This window comes from Triticum aestivum, chromosome 2B (genome assembly GCF_018294505.1).
Source record: "Triticum aestivum cultivar Chinese Spring chromosome 2B, IWGSC CS RefSeq v2.1, whole genome shotgun sequence".
Lineage (NCBI taxonomy): Eukaryota > Viridiplantae > Streptophyta > Magnoliopsida > Poales > Poaceae > Triticum > Triticum aestivum.
Genome location: NC_057798.1, coordinates 118,117,602 through 118,139,489, shown reverse-complemented (window position 1 = coordinate 118,139,489; position 21,888 = coordinate 118,117,602). Strand labels below are relative to the sequence as shown.

Below are 21,888 nucleotides of genomic sequence, written 5' to 3'. Positions count from 1 at the left end.
GATCTTCTTTGACTGACGGAGTGTGTATATGCTCCAAGAACACACCACTCGGAATGGCTTCTCTCTTGGAACCTATCTTTGCTAGATCATCAGCTGCTTGATTTTTCAGTCGGGGTATATGATGGAGCTCCAACCCCTCGAACTTCTTCTCCAGCTTCCTCACTGCACTGCAGTATCCAGTCATGGCTGGGCTTCTCACGTCCCACTCTTTCATCACCTGATTGACCACTAAATCCGAGTCGCCATAGACCATTAGGCGACGGACGCCGAGTGAAATGGCCATGCGCAACCCATATAGGAGGGCCTCATATTCTGCCTCATTGTTGGAGGAATCAAAGTGAATCTGGAGCACATATCTGAGCTTATCTCCTCTGGGGGAAACCAGGACAACCCCAGCACCGGAACCATTCAACATCTTAGAGCCATCGAAAAACATGGTCCAATGCTCCGAGTGAACTTCAGTCGGCTGCTGTTGTTCAATCCACTCGGCGAGGAAATCTGCTATCGCCTGGGACTTAATGGCTTTCTTTGCCTCAAACTTAATATCAAGGGGAAGAAGTTCAATCGCCCATTTGGCCACTCGACCAGTTGCATCTCTGTTGTGCAAAATCTCTGATAGTGGAGCGTCGCTGACGACTGTGATGGAATGGTCAGAGAAATAATGAGCAACCTTCTTTGTGGTCATGTATATTCCATACACAAGCTTCTGATAATGAGGATATCTCTGCTTGGATGGAGTCAAGACTTCAGACAAATAATACACTGGGCGCTGAACTTTGAGAGCTTTTCCTTCTTCTTCCCGCTCGACCGTTAGCACAGTACTGACGACTTGTCCTGTGGCTGCGATGTAGAGCAACAGAGGCTCTTTGCTGATTGGAGCAGCAAGCACCGGCTGGGTGGAGAGCAGAGCTTTTAGCTCGGCAAACGCTGCATCAGCTTCTGGAGTCCACTCGAACTTGTCAGCCTTCTTCATCAGTCGGTAAAGAGGCAGTGCCTTTTCACCGAGTCGTGAGATGAATCGACTTAATGCGGCCAAGCATCCAGTAAGCTTCTGGACATCGTGCACTCGCACAGGGCGTTTCATTCGGAGAATAGTGCCAATCTTCTCTGGGTTAGCGTCGATTCCCCGTTCGGAAACGAGAAAACCGAGTAACTTGCCACCAGGAACTCCAAATGTGCACTTTGATGGATTGAGCTTGATATCATACCTTCTGAGGTTGGCAAATGTTTCGGCGAGGTCAGCGAGCAGGTCGGAACCTTTTCGTGACTTGACAACAATATCATCCATATAAGCTTCCACATTCCGACTGATTTGGGTGAGTAGACACTTCTGAATCATTCGCATAAATGTGGCTCCGGCATTCTTGAGGCCGAATGGCATGGTGATATAGCAGAAGCACCCGAATGGAGTGATGAAAGCTGTTTTTACCTCATCGGGCCCGTACAGACGGATCTGGTGGTACCCGGAGTAAGCATCTAAAAAAGACAACCTCTCGCATCCCGCGGTCGAGTCAACAATTTGATCTATGCGAGGGAGAGGAAAGTGATCTTTCGGGCAGGCCCGGTTGATGTGCTTGAAATCAATGCACATTCGGAGCGACTTGTCCTTCTTAGGAACCATGACGACATTAGCGAGCCACTCGGAGTGGTATATCTCTCGGATAAATCCTGCCGCCAACAGTCGAGCCACTTCTTCACCGATGGCCTTTCTCTTCTGGACGGCGGACCGCCGAAGATGCTCTTTGACTGGTTTTGCAGACGAGTCGACTCTTAGGCGATGCTCAGCCAGTCCCCTGGGAACACCTGGCATGTCAGCGGGCTTCCATGCAAAAATGTCCCAGTTCTCACGGAGGAACTGGATGAGCGCTTCTTCCTATTTTGGGTCGAGTGTTGTGGAGATGCGGGTCGGAGCTGCTTCGGGTCGGTCGGGTGAATGTGAACAGGCTTCGTCTCACCGGACGACTGGAATGCAGACTCTGTGGCGGGCTTCTTGGATCGCAGCAAGTCACTCGGATCTGCGTTTTGCTTGTATTCTTCGAACTCGACCGCTGTCACTTGGGAATCGGCAATCTTGGAGCCCTTCTGAAAGCACTCCTCTGCCTTTTTCCTATCACCGGTGACAGTGATCACACCTTTGGGACCGGGCATCTTCAATTTGAGGTACACGTAACATGGTCGAGCCATGAACCGTGCATAGGCTGGTCTCCCCAAAATGGCATGATATGCACTTTGAAAATCCACGACCTCAAACGTCAACTTTTCTTTGCGAAAATGCTTCGAATCACCAAACACTACGTCCAAAGCTATCTGGACGAGTGACTCGGCCTTCTTCCCTGGTATAACTCCATGGAAGCTCATGTTACTAGTGCTCAGTCGGGACATCGGAATGCCCATACCTTTCAATGTGTCTGCATACAATAAGTTCAGCCCACTTCCACCATCCATCAGCACCTTAGTCAGTCGAGTGCCTTCGACAACTGGATCGACCACCAAAGCTTGCCTCCCGGGGGTGGCAATATGAGTCGGGTGATCAGATTGGTCGAATGTGATGGGTGTTTGAGACCACTTCAGATAATTTGCCTTTGCTGGGGCAACCATGTTCACCTCTCGGTTAATCACTTTCAGTCGACTTCTGCTTTCCACATCTGCAAAGATCATCAGAGTGGAGTTGATATGCGGATATCCTCCCTCACTGTCCTCTTTGTCTTCGGCCTTGTCCGACTCCTTCTCCTTGTCCTTAGACTGTTTTCCCTGAAACTGCTGGATCAGGAGTCGACATTGGCGAGTGGTGTGCTTTGGGTAAATGATATTCCCCTCTTCATCTTTCTTCGTGTGAATGTGACACGGCATATCCATCACGTCGTTCCCTTCTTTATCCTTCACCTTCTTGGGGTTCCAGGATCCTTTTGGTTTCCCCTTAAACTTTCCTTGAGTCACGGCCAGAGCCTCTCCAGGAGCTGCCGGTTCAGCCTTCCGCTTCTGTTTCCGACTGGTGTTTCCTTTTTCCGACTGACTCGGCTTGTGCTTGCCGCTTCGGAGTCGGTCTTCTTCTTCGCCGTTGGCGTACTTGGTAGCAATCTCCATCATCCGACTCAAGGTCATGTCACCGGTTCGACCAAATTTCAAACTCAGTTCTCTGTTCTTGACGCCGTCTTTGAAGGCGCATACTGCTTGATGATCAGAGACATTTTCCACAGTGTGGTGCAAAGTGATCCACCTCTGAATATATTCTCTGAGAGTCTCATTAGTTTTCTGCACGCAGACTTGCAACTCTGTCAATCCCGCTGGTCGCTTGCAAGTCCCTTCAAACGTTCTGACGAACACTCGGGACAGATCTTCCCAAGTGTAAATGCTGCTAGGAGGTAATTGAGTCAACCATGCCCTGGCAGAACCTTCCAACATGAGGGGCAAATGCTTCATGGCCACCTTGTCATTCCCACCACCGATCTGAACTGCCACTCGGTAGTCTTCAAGCCAAGTTTTAGGCTTAGACTCACCAGTGAACTTGCTGACTCCTGTTGCCAACCTGAAATTGGGGGGGATAACTGCGGCTCTGATAGCTCTGCTGAAACATTCAGGACCAGAAACATGTACTCGACTGCTCGTGGGTACATCTCTGTCGAGTGCGCCTCGATGGGCTCTGTTTCCGGTCGACCAACCCTTGCACGATAATGGATCGCGCGTCGAAGCCTGGCTCTCTGGGGTCAACTGGAACCCTACGCCCTGTACTGTACTGACGCCTATCATCTGGCTGCCGAGGAGCGTAAGACCCACCCCTCGGAGGGGAATAGGGCACTCGACGCCTATCATCTCGATCGAGTCTGTCGCCATATTGATCTCGCCGATTCTCACGCCCTTCGCGCCGCGGAGGCGATCTGGGGCTGTGAGCCGACTGAACCGTATTCACAGTGACAGATCGACTGTGAATTCTGTTGCGCGACTGAGACACGGCTGAATTCTGATCTCCTGCTGCCCGGAGCAGATCCCTGATCTGCAGCAAACCTCTGCCAGCTTCCGACTGCGAAGGCTGAATGGACTCTGCTATACGGGTCGCAGCTGCTAAATTCTGAATTGGGGTTCGATATACCTGAGTCGGCGGGAAGAGTTGACGTCGACTGGTGTCGGGAACTCGTTGCCGCGCGCGCTCGTCGAGTGCTCACTGAAGGTTCTCCAGTCGAGTGCGCTCGGCCAAATTGGCCAGACGCGCCTCCTCCAAGGCACGAGCCTCGGGGGTTTCTCCTGCGATGGGAATACGCAGGGGATCCTCGTTCCTGCGGCGAAGCTCTTCTCTTTGCAGAGAGTCGAGTGGCTCGGGCTGGTACTCTTCGTAGTCTCGTGCAGGGTCGCCGCCGTCACCTGCTCCACCACCACGGGCGAAGCCAGGAGGGATGTGGGGCCCGTCGACCATCAAGATTTCCGCTGCTGGATCACTGCTTCCGCACTCGGATGCAGTCTCTCCGGAGCCAGTCGACTGATCGAACAAGCCGCAGAGAGATTCGTTGGGCTCGATTGCCGCAACTTGTGTAGTGGCCGATTGGCGAGCCACCGCGTGACTCACCCATCGCTGAAGCCTCGACCGGCCTGAGCGCTTGCGCTGGCGGGAGACCGGGAGGGTGGATGATGGAGGAGCCGACCGATACTGGGTCGACGGTTGCCGCAGCAGAATGCCGCGGACGCATGCGCGAAAATGCGTCACACCGCGGACGGGGAGCGCGTCTACGTCGAGTGGAGCCTCCTGAAGCCATGCGGAGTCGTCGGCGATGAAGGTGAGAGTGCCGATACGGATCTCTTGACCCTTGACCAAAACTCCAGCAGACACCATGATGAGAGTACTCGGAAGAATCGCAACTTCTCCACAAAATCGCTAAAACACCTGCCCCAAGGTGGGCGCCAACTGTCGTGGTTCTAAGCCTGACAGTAGAGTGGGGGGTAGGTATGGAGAGGCAAGGTCCTAGCTATGGAGAGGTTGTAAGCACAAAGGATGTACGAGTTCAGGCCCTTCTCGGAAGAAGTAACAGCCCTACGTCTCGGAGCCCGGAGGCGGTCGAGTGGATTATGAATGTATGAATTACAAGATGCCGAACCCCTCTACCTGTGGAGGAGGGTGGCTTATATAGAGTGCGCCAGGACCCTAGCCAGCCCATGCAGGAGAGGGTTTAAGGTGAGTTAAGTCTGGGGCGTTACTGGTAACGCCCCACATAAAGTGCCTTTACTATCATAAAGTCTACTTGATTACAGGCCGTTGCAGTGCAGAGTGCCTCTTGACCTCCTGGTGGTCGAGTGAGTCTTCGTGGTCGAGTCCTTCAGGTCAGTCGAGTGAATCCTCGTTGGTCGACTGGAAGGCGACCTCTTCTAAGGATGTCCTAGGGTAAGTTACTTGGAACAGGTCCATGACCCTACCCTAGGTACATAACCCCATCACTCACTAGTTGATTATGCCATTGATATGAGTAAACATGAGACCTAAATGTATTGTGAATATAGTTAGTTCATAACCTTTGCTGAAAACTTGAATGCCGGCTTGACATATTTGCAACAACAAGAGCAAACAGAGTTTGTAAAAGTTTTTCTTTATCACTTTCAGTTTGTCAACTGAATTTCTTGAGGGCAAGCAAAGGTTTAAGCTTGGGGGGTTGATACATCTCCAATGTATCTACTTTTCCAAACACTTTTGCCCTTATTTTGGACTCTAACTTGCATGATTTGAATGGACCTAACCCGGACTGACGCTGTTTTCAGTAGAACTGCCATGGTGTTATTTTTGTGCAGAAATAGAAGTTCTCGAAATGACATGAAAATTCACGGAGACACATTTTGGAATTAATAAAAAATATTGGCGAAAGAATCAACGTCAGGAGGCCCACACCCTGTCCACGAGGGTGCAGGGCGCGCCCCCTGCCTCGTGGGCCCCCTAGATCTCCACCGACCTCGACTCCAACTCCATATATTCACTTGCGGGGAGAAAAAAATCAGAGAGAAGGATTCATCGCGTTTATGATACAGAGCCGCCGCCAAGCCCTAATCTTCCTCGGGAGGGCTGATCTAGAGTCCATTCGAGGCTCCGGAGAGGGGAATCCGTTGCCATCGTCATCATCAACCATCCTCCATCACCAATTTCATGATGCTCACCGCCATGCGTGAGTAATCCCATCGTAGGCTTGCTGGATGGTGATGGGTTGGATGAGATTTACCATGTAATCGAGTTAGTTTTGTTAGGGTTTGATCCCTGGTATCCATTATGTTCTAAGATTGATGTTGCTATGACTTTGCCATGCTTAATGCTTGTCACTGGGGCCCGAGTGCCATGATTTCAGATCTGAACCTATTATCTTTTCGTGAATATAAGTGAGTTCTTGATCCTATATTGCAATTTAATAGCGGTGATGACCGTAGTTTGAGGAGTTCATGTATTCACTAAGTGTTAATGCTTTGGCCCGGTACTCTACTAAAGAAGGCCTTAATATCCCTTAGTTTCCAATAGGACCCCGCTGCCACGGGAGGGTAGGACAAAAGATGTCATGCAAGTTCTTTTCCATAAGCATGTATGACTATATTTGGAATACATGTCTACATTACATTGATGAACTCGAGCTAGTTCTGTGTCACCCTATGTTATAACTGTTGCATGATGAATTGCATCCGACATAATTATCCATCATTGATCCATTGTCTACGAGCTTTTCACATATTGATCATTGCTTAATTACTTTTCCGTTGCCGCTGTTACGATTGCTACAAAACTGCTACTATTACTTTTGCCACTATTACCGTTACTTCCATACTACTTTGCTACTGAATACTTTGCTGCAGATATTAAGTCTTTCAGGTGTGGTTGAATTGACAACTCAGCTGCTAATACTTGAGAATATTCTTTGGCTCCCTTTGTGTCGAATCAATAAATTTGGGTTGAATACTCTACCCTTGGAAACTATTGCGATCTCCTATACTTGTGGGTTATCAGAGATCTATCCTATGTAATCTTCTTTTGCGGTGTATTTGTCGAGATCGGTGAATTGTGGATTTATAATCATCTTATCTATGAATATTATTTGAATCTTCTCTTAATTCTTATATGCATGATTTAATATCTTTGTATTTCTCTTCGAATTATCGGTTTGGTTTGGCCAACTAGATTGATTTTTCTTGCAATGGGAGAGGTGCTTAGTTTTGGGTTCAATCTTGCATGACCTCACTCAGTGACAAAGTAGGGGTAGCGGGACACCTATTTGCATTGTTGCCATCAAGGGTAAAAAGATGGGGTTTTCATCATACTGCTTGAGTTTACCCCTCTACATCATGTCATCTTGTTTAAGGCGTTACTCCGTTCTTATGAACTTAATACTCTAGATGCATGCTGGATAGCGGTCGATGTGTGGAGTAATAGTAGTAAATGCAGGCAGGAGTCAGTCTACTTGACACGGACGTGATGCCTATATTCATAATCATTTCCTTGGATATCGTCATAACTTTGCGATTTTCTATTAATTGCTCGACAGTAATTTGTTCATCCACCGTATTATTTTCCTTCAAGAGAGAAGCCTCTAGTGAAACCTATGGCCCCCGGGTCTATTTTCCAGCATATATTTTTAGATCTATAAACCAAAAATACAAAATATTCATTGCTGCAATTTATTTACTTTTATTTTGTTTTACGTTTTAGTAATCTTTTATATCTATCTCTATCGGATCTCACATTTGCAAGTGACGTGAAGGGATTGCCAACCCTTTATCGCGTTGGGTGCAAGTGTTTGATTGTTTGTGTAGGTGCATATATTGGGGACTTGCTTGTACTCCTACTGGATTAATACCTTGGTTCTTAACTGAGGGAAATACTTATCTCTATACTTTGCTACATCACCCTTTCCTCTTCAAGGGAAAAACCAACGCAAGCTCAAGAAGTAGCATATGACATCTAGCTATGTAATGTATAACAAGAAAAAAAATACAACCCGGCATATACCTATTGGTATTTTTTCTATACATTTGGGCACATATTTTTTTCTTTCTTACATTACACTATTTGTCTTTCATCCTTCTATCTGCAAGCCCGAGCGAGTGATGCCAAAAAAATAGCCTGCTTCGCATCCCCATCTTTCAAAACGAGGTCCACCGTGCTTTCATAGAAATATGCCTTGCTATGTCCATTCTATTGGTCCCAAAATCACATCGCAGTGATCTTGTAAATACTTTTTCCTAAACTTTACCTTGCATTTTTGTGAACTTTCTGTTTAGCTCTTTGTTCAAGGCTTGTTGGATCGCCTTTTGTTGGGATCATTGACCTGCATCTGGATTTCGAGTCCCTATAACACTTTCTCAAGTTGTGCACCACAATAACACCATTGCCCCATCTAAAGTTGCAACAATTGCACGCCTTGCATAGGTAAACTTCTCTTGCACATTTTTAGGAAATTCTTACTGCTCATATGATTTTTTTTCTCATCTTTTCCACTGGGAATAAAAGAGATCTTAGATCAAATGCTATATGTCTTATATTTAGATACAGAGGATTACATTCAAATATTTATCCTTGTCCTTAACACCAAAGTGTCAAGTCCTGGATTTGTATGGCTATATTTAGTAAAATGACTTTTGGATGAAAATCCAATTCAATCATTAATTTTGAAGTATTCACGTGCTCAACTAGAGGAGGTAATCTTAGGCCACAACTATGAAGTGTATTCATGGATCATTGATGGAATACTTACTGGTGGTATGAAACAATGTAATATTGAACTCAATAACCTTGATATTTTGTATTTTATGTGATATTTTGCCCACGCGAAGTATTATCAAATATATTATATTTCTTGAAGGTGCCTTACATTTTCAAGGGTTTCACCATGTGTTCTGTTTATAACCTATCAATTTTCCATGGGAAATAAATGATGGCAGAGGAAGAAGAACAACAGTACAATACACCACCATCGCCTTCGATACAAAGAAAATCAACATATGTGGATTGAAGAAATAGAGATCCGAGTAAAAGAGATGTCTGAAAAGACTACAACCCAAGTTACCACTCACATAAATAGTCATTCGATCTTCCAACAAAGAAAATTATGACAAGGCATGAAGACTAGAAGCAATCCACTCAGAAAATCGATGATCCATGATTCACTACACTGTTGTTCTTTATTATTTGTTACCATGTACCATCTAGCCACACAATATACACTCCTAGCTTCATGCACCAACTAGCCTCATAGTGCACCCCATACCTCCACAAATCAATGTTTCATATTGTATTTTATCATTCATCTACCCCTGTCTCCTCTACGGCTCCTACTTGATCTTTAGAAAAAAGAGCAACCAAATGAAAAACAGCTAACCCAACAATGGGCAATTACACGGGCGCAGCGTGCCGGTGCTTCTTCCTTGCTACTCTGTCTAAAGAGTGGGAGAAAACCCATTGAAAAGGAAGCCAAGTACCGACATGAGCGAAGCTACAGAACATTGGTTGCTAGAGAGGAGGCCAACCAAGAACTTTGAGTGGAGAGAAGGGGAGACGTCGTGGAGAGGGGACTAGTCGCCTTCAAAGCACATGTAGAGAAAGGAAACACATGAGTGTGGACTTATGGTGCTTGGGCACCATGGAGGCCCATATTAAAAATAAAAATAATCAAAAACCATATTTAGAAAATTCAAAAAAAGTTCCATGAAAACTTGTATGTGTTCATCACAGATCCATCAATTTTCGTCTGAAAAAAATAACAATTTGTAAGATGTAAAAAAAAATTTTGACCCAACAAAAAAAGCTCAATTTGAAAATAGATATTTGTCGTTTTTGGTAGATCACATGTGTAAGTAAAATGTTATGAAATTTTGCACATGCATAGTTTACAAGTTTATGCATGTTTAAAAAATATTTGAATTTTTATGCTTCGTGGAAAATGGTGATTTAAACACGGGCACCAAGGAGCTCGGGCACCGTTGGCATTTTTCGGGGAACACATGCCCCACACGACTAGAGAAAAAGAACATCTTTCAGCTTCATCGGTCGAAGTTGATACACAACATCAAATGTTTTTAGGGATGACCAACATTTACGTCATCAGCCAACATGGAGAAAAAATCAGGTACAAATAGATTGACAAAGTGAGGTGAAGCAAGACCATGGCAGAACAACACTTTTTAGAACCGGGCTAGTCGTATTTCCATCACTTTTATAATGGAAGGAGTTTCGCTTCAGTATAAACCCCTGAAAAGTTCATAGATTTCGATGCAAAGGTGGACCCTTGTTTGATCAATGGAAGAATAGATTAGAAATAATTTATCATGAATGTACGAGAATACTCTTTTAAGTTACTTTAAGATTCATGTTAACTTTTCAAAGGGTGTACCGAGGCAAAACTCTGAAAGAAAATAACCAAACCATTACATTAAAGAAAAAAAAGGAAATGAGGAAGTGTGAAAGTAGGGATATCAGTTTTCCCATGGTTATGGGTACCCGTGAGACTCTATCCGAAAACAGCGCACATGGACAAGCTTTGGTGAGATTTTATACCCACGGATAATGGATATCCATACCCACACAATATATCGGTAGGCATAGGTATGAAATTGCGCCCATGGACAACCCAATGGATACCCAGGAAAAGTTAATAAATGAAAATAACTCCTATGACATGTGGGATCAGCATGTGGGTTAATAAATGAAAACAACTCTTATCCAACCCTAAATCACTTATTCCCTAAATCGGCCGTAGCTCATAGGCCCAGAGCCACCAGCATACTACTCCTCATATGTCCTATGTGACTCTTCGAAACGATGAAATCTTGACTCACCGCCACAAGACTCTTGTCCAACTCTCGATCCATCGTTCCCTAGTTCCCGCCTCCTCCCAATGCGTCGGGCTTCCACCAACCACTGCTCGTACTCCCTTGCCGTCTTCGGGAGGCACCCACTATATGATGTCGCGTAGTTACTAGACCGATCGCCTATTATAACTTGAATTCTACCATTTCGTTACTTTTCAAAAATGTAAATGCTATATTTTACTCACCGGATATCCATTGGGTATAGGATACCCGATGGATACGAGTAAGAGTGTCAATTTCTGTCAATCTTTATCTTTACCTCTTTACCTAATAATAAAGCGACTATCACTTCTGGTCGCCCGTCACCGAAATTGCCCTCGAAGATGCGAATAATTACCACCATGCCACCGGTAAGTGGGAACACGATTCGTTTTTCACATCGGCTGTTGTCATTGGTTCAGATGAAGTGGTCCTCCAATATTACAAAACTGCATGGGCGTCCTACTGGTTGGAATGTCACTCTTCTAGCCAGGTGACCTGGATTTGAGTCCCACGTCCCTTTGTTTTTCTCTCTGAATTTTTTATGGGCGTAGGATACCTTATGGGCTGCACCTTTTGGCCCAGCTACTCAGTTTTACTTTTTATTTTCTTTTTTTGGCAGATTCAAAATGCTTTTCAAAATATTCATACCGTTTATACGCTAACTTCAAATTTAAGATAGTATATATGGAAATGCCACAGAAAATATGTAGATTCCAAATATGCCATTATCTTGCATGTTAATCATTTTTAAAATTATGCTTTGGGTGCAACCTTAATTAATAGTTTAATACCTTCTTTATATGGGGTAATTTGAAAATGTCTATTATATATGTTTCCAACTAATTTGAGTGGAGTAAATAAGATTATTTGATGTTCTCAAAATAAATTATATATGAGATGTTGATTTATATCAAATACCATATGTTAAAGATTACAACATGTACATAATCATCATCTCTATTTCACACAATGCACAATAATTATCCTATATATGGTGATGTACACGAAACTGCTGACACAAACTTTATATAAACCAGGGGTTTAACGTTCATTTTGATATTGTTTGAAATTGTGTCCATAGTTTATTTTTTAAGAATATCGATGTTGATATGCAACCTTAAACATTTGGCATGCATATCCTTACAGATTGATTGTTTTCAGTGGAGCTGTCTAATATGTTTGCAACTAAATTAAGTCTTGATTTGGATTATAGTTGCAAACACATAAATCAATGAGACAAAAATAATGCTCTTATGCACATGTTATCACTGAATACTAAAATATAGTTGCTATTTTCATTATAATGAAATATGTGTTGGCATCACTAAGGAGAAACAACAAGAAAGGCATAAACATATATCGGCAAGTAGGTAGATATTTATGTTGTATAATGAATTGGAAACACCTTGAGTACATTTCAAAAATCATCATACCTTTATGTTTTTGTACAACACCACTTATCATGTTGCTTGGTATAGCATCATGAAAAATTCCAAGAGAAATAGTACATACTCGGGCTACTCTCGAAGGCTTTGGCCATTGGTCATTGAGAAATACTACATACTCGGGCTAGACACTTCCGCTTGGCCCTCCTTTTATTCGGTTAAAGATTGGTGGATGAGTACTTGCATCGACGGCACGCCAAATAGACAAGTCAAGGCATCCCTCACCATGCTCGTATCATGGACAATATGGAGCGAGCGTAATGCGAGAGTTTTTAAACATAACAGCGCCCCACCGACAATCTTGCTCTCCTCCATCTCTACAGAGGCCAACCTTTGGATCGTCGCCGGTGCAAAATAGCCAGGGGCTTTAATTTTGCGTGAGTAGTCCGCATGCCGTGTAATTGGATGACTTACAACAAACTCTATTCTTGCTTATTTAATGGATGAGGCAAAGTTTTTGCCTCCGTTTCAAAAAAAAAAGACTTTTGCTAATGCCGTGTATTTGAGGGGTAATTTTTTTTTCCTTCCGTTGCAACGCACGGGCATGTTTGCTAGTGGATATTGAAGTGCGTGGGTATAAAAAGTTCTTATGGATATGAGTTTGGGTAGAAGAAGATTGTACTCACGCCCATACCCTATCAATTGACATCCCTTGGCGGAAGCGAGTTCGAGGCACAAATTGGAACCCGCGGCATATGTAGTGGCAAGCACACGGGAGTGGGCACGGACGTGTATGAGAGCATGGATGCGTTCGTTGCGCAAAGTAATGATCAGAAGTTCCAAAATCTCAGTTAGAGAGGCTTTGAAGAGGCACATGTATGTGATGCGCAAAAGCACATTCGTCAAAAGTAAAACTTCCAAATTATTGGTGGAGCAGGTTTATGGTCCAATCAAGCACAGGCTTACAGCGCGTATAGTTAGCGGAGCAGGTTTGTGATCAAACCGAACAGTCTTACAGCGAGCATAGTGTCTGACCCACCATCTGTGCGTGCTATATATATATAGTGAGCAAACGTGTAGCACACCTCAACAATTCATCACCAATCATGCCTGCTGCGAAGTCGAAGCAGAGGAGCACCCTCTTCGTCTTCGTGTACTTCGCCTCTTCCGCGGCGCTCGCGGTGCTGCTCTCGGCGTCCTGGCAATGGCTTGCCGCGGCGTCCGCCCGGCCCGCCCGCATGCGCCTGTTCATGCACGACGTGCTCACCGGGCCGGGCGCCACGGCGGTCGAGGTCGTGAACGGCACGGGGCCGTCGCTGTTCGGGGGCGAGCCGCCGCTGCGGTTCGGGCAGGTGGTGGTGATCGACGACGCGCTCACGGAGGGGCCGGACCCGGCGTCGAGCCCCGTGGGGCGCGCGCAGGGGACCTACGTTTTCGCGTCCATGCACGACCCGGCGTTGCTCTTCTGCATGAATGTGGTGCTCACGGCGGGGCCATACTCCGGGAGCACCTTCACCGTCGTCGGCCGCGACAACATCGTCGAGCCATTGCGGGAGCTGTCCGTGGTGGGCGGCACCGGGCGGTTCAGGATGGCGACGGGGTACGTGCTCTGGAAGACGGCGAGCTGGCAGCTACGCAAGAACGCCGTCCTCGACCTGGACGTGTTTATCCACCTCCACGCCCACGCCCATGCATGATGGACGCCATCAATCGCCTTAGACGCAGGTATACCTGCCCATCGGCAGCCTGGCCCGGACGGCCCGACCTTGTCCACGGGCCGGACCTGGGCCTAGATTTTAAGCCCGAAGGCTGGGCCGGGCCCGGGTCCGTCATATTAGCATTTTGATGAAGAGGCCCGAGGCCTGACGGGCTTTTACACTGGCGGGCCAGGCCCAGGCTTGGATTTTCTGCATCGGGCTTGGTTAGGCCCGGCCCGGCCCGAGCCTTTTTTTTTTCTTTTTCACATATTAGTTCTATTTTAGTCAAACTTTATAAAGGTTGACCAGATATATATATATACTATTAAAAATAAAAAGAAGTTGACGGAATACTACCATTGATATTAAAAGGTTGAGTGGTAAGCAATCCAAACTACTAAAAAAAGTAAATTATGTGTGTAGTGTGAAAAACACTCTTATATTATATTATGGTACGAAGGGAGTAACTCAAAGAACAAAAATGATAAATTCAACACTAAATAGTACATAACATACATCGGGCTCCAGATTTGGCCCATTATCACACTGATGCAAAATTTGTCATTTTTGTATCTCATGCAATGTATCGAACTTTGATATGAAATTTATTGACAACATACATTAACGTCGTGTCAATGTTCTAGATTTTTCTTTTTCAGATATTTCCAAACATTTAAAATATCGTACGACATCCAGTGTACCATTAGCATCAAAAGGGTGGGTGCACCGGATACATTCCTGTGGTGGTGGTGGGGGGGGGGGGGTTAGCATTTTCTCTACCTTTTTACCATTTTTTTTCTAGTAAAACAGTGGCCTGCACACATGTACATCTCTATTTGTCATTTTTATGATTTGTATAAGAAATTGGAACATGTGCCATGAGATTTATAAGTAAAAGCATTTACAAGTTTTTCGCTAATGTTACAACATTATAATTACCATGGTTAATATGAATGTTGTTTTTCCCTTAATGAAAAATCTAACCAACCTCAAGACTCCCAAAGAATGCATATAATTGCTTATATAACTCAAAGTATGTACTTGCGCTTTTTAATATTATTGCCGTGTTTTCTGTTTATAAAACTGAAGCATGCCAAGCCCAAATAAATTACAAACTTCGTCATACGAGCATAAGATATTATCCCCTATTGAGTTGTCTATAACTCAATACTCGTGTCCCTTAAATTGTCTGGTGAAATGAATGTGATTGATGGGGACGAAGAGAGAAAAGGAAAATAGAAACAAATGAATAATGGGATAATAAAATGGTCTGGGTGAGCCGTGTTCGATGTGGTGGACTGTCCCGACATACCAGACGACAACATATCCTCCCCACATATGAGCTGAGTTTGATGGTTTGGGGACAGTCCGAACATATAAGAACAAAATGGCGGGTTTCGGCTGGATAGGGTTTTTCCTCTCCTCCGTTCGCAATGTCAGTCTGGATATATAAGGACAAAGTGAAGAGTTCGGTTCTAGATGCTCTAACTACCGGTTGGATTCAAAATCCTCACAAAAGAAAAAAGGATTCAAAATCATCGCAGATGTAATTTTGAATCCTTATTATTTCAAAAGCAAAACATCTGTCTTCTCTACCGATATCCATTACACTGGGTCAACTTTACTACTCCCTCCGTTCTCAAATATAAGTCTTTTTAAATATTTTAACAAGTGACTACGTAGAGCAAAATAAGTGAATTTACACTCTAAAATATGTCTACATACATCCGTATGTTCTAGTTCATTTAAAATGTCTAAAAAGACTTATATTTAGAAACGGAGGGAGTGGCAGCTGATGCAGACCAATCAATCACCGTCGATCAATATTTTGGCTATTTATTACCAGCTACGCTACTCTTGGGAGTATCTCACATGCTAGTATCATGCATACAATACTACTGTATGATACTATCTCTATAATGCATAATATCATAAATGATCATATGTATTGTCATCCACGACACAAAGTAGCATATAATTTAACATGATACGGTATCTACTTATGTTATTTCATCCTTTCTTTTTTTTAATTCTCTGTCACATCAGCATGTTTGCTATTCCCAAATGTATGTTACTGGTCAAGACCACCACTATGACCGGCCTGAGCAAGTAATCACTCGAATATGCAGTACTTTAAATAACGTCATAAGCTCCAGCGCGAAGACCATCGCGTCATTAATTCCTCACCAGGTCCGGCGTGTGAATCAGCTTCCCCACCGTGTACTCGCCGTCGACGACGAGGTTGTGGCCATTAATGTACCTGGCATCATCGGACGCCAGATACACGGCGGCCCTGGCGATGTCCTCCACTTCCAGCACCGTCTCGCCACCCATCTCGTTCATGCCCGTCTCCACCAACCACCTCAGCTCATCCTCGCGACCGCAGGCAGGACGGCGTCGCGACGGCGTACGGCGAGATGGCGTTCACGTGCACGCCCTGGCGCCCAAGCTCCCCCTGCCACGGCCCGCATGGTGCCGATGACCGTGGCCTTGGAGATGCAGTACACGGGGGCCACGCCCCTGAGGATCCCCGCGGTGCTGGCCGTGCAGAGGATGCACCCGCTCCGGCGCGGCACCATGACGCGCGCGGCGTGCTTGATCCCAGCAACGACGGACCATGTGTTGATCGCCATGGTGCGGTCGTAATCGGCGAGGTCGAGGGACGTGATGGAGTGCGTGGCCCTAGGCCCGGCGACCCCGGCGTGGTTGTACATGATGTCGAGCCGGCCGTGGCGTGCCACAGCAAGGTCGACAGCTGCCGCAATCTGCGCCTCGCTGGTCATGTCGCAGCGAGCGTAGGATGCGTCCGGCCCGAGTTCGGCGGCCACGGCGCCGCCGAGGTCATCCTGGATGTCAGTGAGGATGACCATGGCGCCGTTCCTGACGAACTCTGCCGCGCTCGCCTTGCCTATGCTGCTGGTTGCCCCCGTGATGACGGCCACCTTCCCGGCTAGCCTACAGCTCCAGACGGGCTATGCACAACAAATTACTCACTCTGTACCGAAATACTTATAGTTAGAGGGAAACTATTACACCCTCTCGCCATGGACGACGGCACAACACAGCCCAAACGAGAACGAAGTTAAGATCGCCTTCCCACGCACCTTTGAGAGCTCGAGGCCATGGAGAAACAAGAGAGGACGTCGCCCGATCTTCCACACACACAATTAATTTAAGTTTGATCTTCCACACACACAATTAATTTACATGGACCAGAGGGCATTGCTAGTACCTGAGAAGGTGATGCACTGCTCTAAACATCATGGACAAATTTCTCCCTGGTGAAGTAGAGCTGGCTCTAGTGAACTTTCTAGCCAGGCCGTGAGTACTTGTCTCGAAGTCGGGATGATCATGTGGGCATTATATCTTACAGGGTCGGTGTCAGTAAGGTGCGTGAAATTTATTTAAGTTTCAGTCACTTTTTCTCTATACCCTTGGATTAACATTCAACGAACGTGCTACAAAAATGACTTTTACCCTGTTTTATATATAAATAAATCAACGAACCATGAACATCCGAAATAAACACCACCACACCGCAACGCACACACCCTTGCGACCTGGCTCCTCCTGAGTCCATGGAGCACCTGTTAGTGGGCCGTCCGTTCTCGTGGCAGATTTGGCACGGCTGCCTCAGTTGGTGCTTTGCTCGCACCCTTGCACCATCGCCTCACCTGAGGTTCCTCAACTGGTGGCATGAGACCACGTCTAGCGCCCCGGCCGTGCACCTGAAGGGTCTCTCATCGTTCATCTTGCTCATTGCTTGGTCCATCTTGTTGAGTAACGTGATTGTATTAGAAAATATAGATTAAACTAAAAAATATTCTGGCTTGCCTTGTACTTCAAGTAGATCATGTACTTCTATATATATGCCCACGAGGCTCAAGCAATACATAAAAACTATTCCACCAATTCTCTCTTCCTTCTAACTTGGTATCAGCCTTATCTCTATCCTAAACCCTAGCCTGACGCATTCGCACCCGCGCACCGCCCCCGGGCTGATCGGCCTCCATGACCGCCGCCGGGGGCCGCGCCGCCCGTACCTAGGGTTCGTCGGCCGGTCGTGTTGACCGGCTGCCCTAAAGAGTCTTTTCCCGAGCCCTTGCTCGGGGTTTCCTCTCTCTCGTTGATCGCTTTAATCGGCGTTTATTTTTTAATTTTCCGATCTAAGATCGGTTTGCGTCGCCCGCCGCCGACGTCGACACCCCGTGCCTCTACTCCGACACAGGCGCGATCGGCCAGCTACTTCACCGACCAGGCGGCCTCACACGATAGGCAGCCCTCAAGGTCATCGTCCGCGCGCCGGCCCGCCAGTCGCCCTGCGCCGGCCGTCACCGCCCTGCTCCGACCGGGACACCTGCATCGCCTACACCCGGCGGCCTCGCACCATGCGGCGGCCAATCATAGCCGCCGCTCGCACGTCGGCCTGCCAATCGATCGACGCCACCCACCTCCGTCGCGTCTGCACGGCGGCCCAGCGGTCTTCCTCGCCGGCCTCGTCCTCGGTTGCGTCAGGCTCGTCGGCTGCCTCAACTCGGGCGCCGCTGCTCCATTGGTCGCTCGGGCCTCGCTGCCCGGGCGCCGGCGCTGCTTTGGTAGCCTGGGTGCCGGTGCTGACAAGCTCGTCCGCACGATGTCCCACGCCGTCCGTCGTCGCCGGCCTCATCTCGGACTCCGCCGTCACACCGCCTCCACCGAGCGGCGTCCCCAACCTCGCGCGCGATCGGCTTGATCACCCGCTCGCTGCCGCGATCCGCCTCATCTACGCCACGCGACCAACCTGGCCCGTCAGTTACGCGCGCCTCCGCAGGTCCTATGAAGATCGTCCCCAAGTTCAGCGCGCCCCTCCACCGATCGAGCAACGGGCTGCCGTTGCGTCGCCCCGTCGGGCCGCAGTGCCACCGCCCTGTGGTTCTCCTCGCGGCTGCATCGACTCGCGCGTCACCCCTACAGGCCGTAGTGCCGCGATACGCGGTCCCAGCTGCCGCCCCGAGGCCGTCCCTGCGGTTGCACTGACCCGCACTCCGCCGCTGCATCGCCCCTTCGGGCCGTAGAGCCACGGCCCGCGGTCCCTACCGCCGCCCCGAGGTCTTCCTATTGTTGCCCCGACCTGCCCGCCGCCGCTGCGTCGCCCCTTTGGGCCGTAGTGCCGCGGCTCGCGGTCCACTCCGCCGTTACCGCGCGTCGACCTCCCATGGTATGCGTTGCGCCATCTCCCTTGGCGCGGGAACGCCACCGGCCGCGCCGGTATTCGTCGCGCTGTCGGGATTCTTTGCCTACTTAGAGCACCGCCGCCGCACTCCTAACCTAGCCGCCGCCGCCGCTCTTCTTTGGCCGTAGCCGCCGCTACCTCCGTAGCCGCCGCCGCCGCCCGTCCACCCCGTTCGTCTTTGTCCAGCATGAGCTCGTCGCCAGCGTCGCCGTCATCTACCCCGACCACTTCGTCTACTCCGACAATCGCGGGCAACATCGGCACCACGCCGATTGGCCCCGCAACCATCGTCGAGTCTTCTTCTCTGCTGGCCCTCCGATTCCTCGACATGGCAGACAGCTCGTGCAGGTCCCAATCTCCGCATGCGTGGTGCTGGCAACACCGATGCGTTCCTTCATCCACGACGTGTCCCCGGTCCTGGCAAGCCTGGTCGGTGCTTCTTCAACTTCGTCTTCGTCCGTCTACGCATGCCCGGTGCTGGTAACACCGACGCGTGCCTTCTTCTACGACGTGTCCCCGGTTGGCAAACCCGGCGCGACGCCTCGTCAACAACATCTTCTTCTTGGCGCACCACTACTCCGACACCACTGCGCCCATGACTAACTCGGTGCCTCCTTGCGCCCGTGGCTCCACGGCGACTTCCTCGACACCGGCTACCCTGACTTGACATCGACCACGGCATTCTTCACATGGCTACCTCGACCACGGCTCCACCATCCTACGCTCTCGGCTACATCGACAAACGGCACAAAGGGTTACCGCCTGCTTGAGCAACCTCGTCTGTTTCCACTCCAGCCACGACTCCGCGATGCATCGACCGTTACGACTGTGGGGGGGGTGTCCGTTGGCTTGCCTTCGGATTCTTCTCTAGTCTCACCATCTACGTCGCTACTGTTGTGACTGCGGGGGATGTTGAGTAACGTGATTGTATTAGGAAACATAGGTTAGACTAGGAAATATTCTGGCTTGCCTTGTACTCCAAGTAGATCGTGTACTCCTATATATGCCCACGAGGCTCAAGCAATACATAAAAACTATTCCACCAATCCTCTCTCTTCCTTCTAACTCATCTGAAAGCATCGCAACTCTTGCATCTTTGACGGCGGCACTCCCTCGTCCTCCCGGATCTGCAACGACATCCGCGAAGAGGCGTGCTCCTGGATCGAAGCGGGAGCCAAGGGCTTGCCATCTATCGCGACGTAGGTCGTTTGCCTGTTCTTTTTTCTGGGGCTGAGCACACCCATTTTCTCTCATGCTCGCGCTAGTGGTTACGCCTTCCTTGTGTATGTAGTTCTCTAGCCCCCCCCCCCCGCCCCCCCCCCCCCCCCCCCACACACACACACGCTTTCTCTTGTACACAAACTCTTCTACCTATCAATGAATGATACACAAGCTATGTGTATTCGTGAAAAAAAACACCCAAGGCAAGATACAAGGGTACTAAAGATCAGCAACATCAATCCCGAGCGAGCAAAAGGTGAGCAATAATAAGCACTATGGGGATGACAGGGCCCTCCACCATGAACTAGCCACTACGAGGACCCAAGCTCATCGTCAACGCACATGAGCCCCAAGATGGTGCCTTCAGGAATATTACGACTCTGGAGCGCCGCCACCGCCCGATCCAAAGGATCAAGATTTTCACCTGGAGCAAACGGAGGACCGGAGTGAGCCACAACGGCGTCTTTAGGAAGAGGACGACGCCCGCGGAGGTTGCCACCGTTTGTCTGACCACCGCCAGACAGTGAATTCTCCCCGGCACACGCTCCACCTTCATACAGGGGCGGCGAGTCAAGAGAAACCTGCTGCACCACGCGGAGCCTCGGCACCCCGCGCCCACACGACCAGGGTTGCCAGTCCGCACCTGAGCCACGAGAACCACCCACAAACACCGCAACTCCCACAGAGCCGCCACCGTGCATCCTGACACCCCATCGGCCATCTAAAGAGATGGGCGTCGACCAACCGGCAGACCCCTACCAAGCCGGAGCTGACAACGGCCGGCACGCCTCCACCACACTAGAACTAGAACTGGAGACAACATCACTAGACACGTCAAAAATAAATTGCATCTCATGACGGTGGTGTCATCTCCTCATATCACACACACGCACGCACGCACACAAGCAGACACGCAGACAAGCTCGGGCGCACACACACACATCGAACACACAAGAACCGTGATAGAGAAAAAGAATATATTTACTAAAAGAAAAGAATAAACAACATAAGTTATTCTAAGGAAGAATAACTCAGGGCATTGGTATTGCCCTAAAAGAAGAAAGAAAATGAATAAGAAATTTACAAAATGATGATAAAACTTGCACACGAGTTGTACAGAACTTGCATTGTTTCATGATATGCAAGGCAATCATATATATTGTAACCTTCACACTACATGTTTTGCATGCATATTGTAAAGCAATTGCATGTATATATCCATATTGTATTCAGTGTTCAAACAATACGATGATGTTAAGAATTAAGATTTTTTGAAAAGTTTAAAAATAAACCGCATGCAAACACATACACGTAAATGTGTACAAACACACGTGCATGCACACATGCACATACATACTTCCTCCGTTCGGAATTACTTGTCACAAAAATAGATGTATCTACAACTAAAATACATCCAGATACATTTATTTTTTGGACGGGTAATTCCGAGCAGAGAGAGTACATGCTTGCAGACACGGTGTACATGCGCGCACGTACAAGCACATACACGTGCACACACAAGGGCACAGTCAACTCGAGTTGTCTTCCGTTAACCACCAGAGCCAGATAAAAA

At 47.9% G+C, this 21,888-nt stretch overlaps 1 protein-coding gene and 1 pseudogene across 1 annotated transcript; one reads left to right on the top strand and one right to left on the bottom strand.

The window, feature by feature from the left end:
• The first annotated feature begins 13,289 nt into the window (after positions 1-13,289).
• Positions 13,290-14,559, top strand: LOC123040743 (dirigent protein 1-like). Its single transcript, XM_044463505.1, has one exon. The coding sequence runs from the start codon at positions 13,292-13,294 to the stop codon at positions 13,880-13,882; it is 591 nt and encodes a 196-aa protein (XP_044319440.1). The 5' UTR covers positions 13,290-13,291; the 3' UTR covers positions 13,883-14,559.
• Positions 14,560-16,057: 1,498 nt separating this feature from the next.
• LOC123039081 (momilactone A synthase-like) lies at positions 16,058-21,016 on the bottom strand (annotated as a pseudogene).
• Between the last annotated feature and the right edge of the window lie 872 nt (positions 21,017-21,888).

What these genes read in the sequence shown, in the direction of transcription:
- LOC123040743 (XM_044463505.1), top strand. Translation starts at nt 13,292, where the DNA reads ATGCCTGCTGCGAAGTCGAAGCAGAGGAGCACCCTCTTCGTCTTCGTG.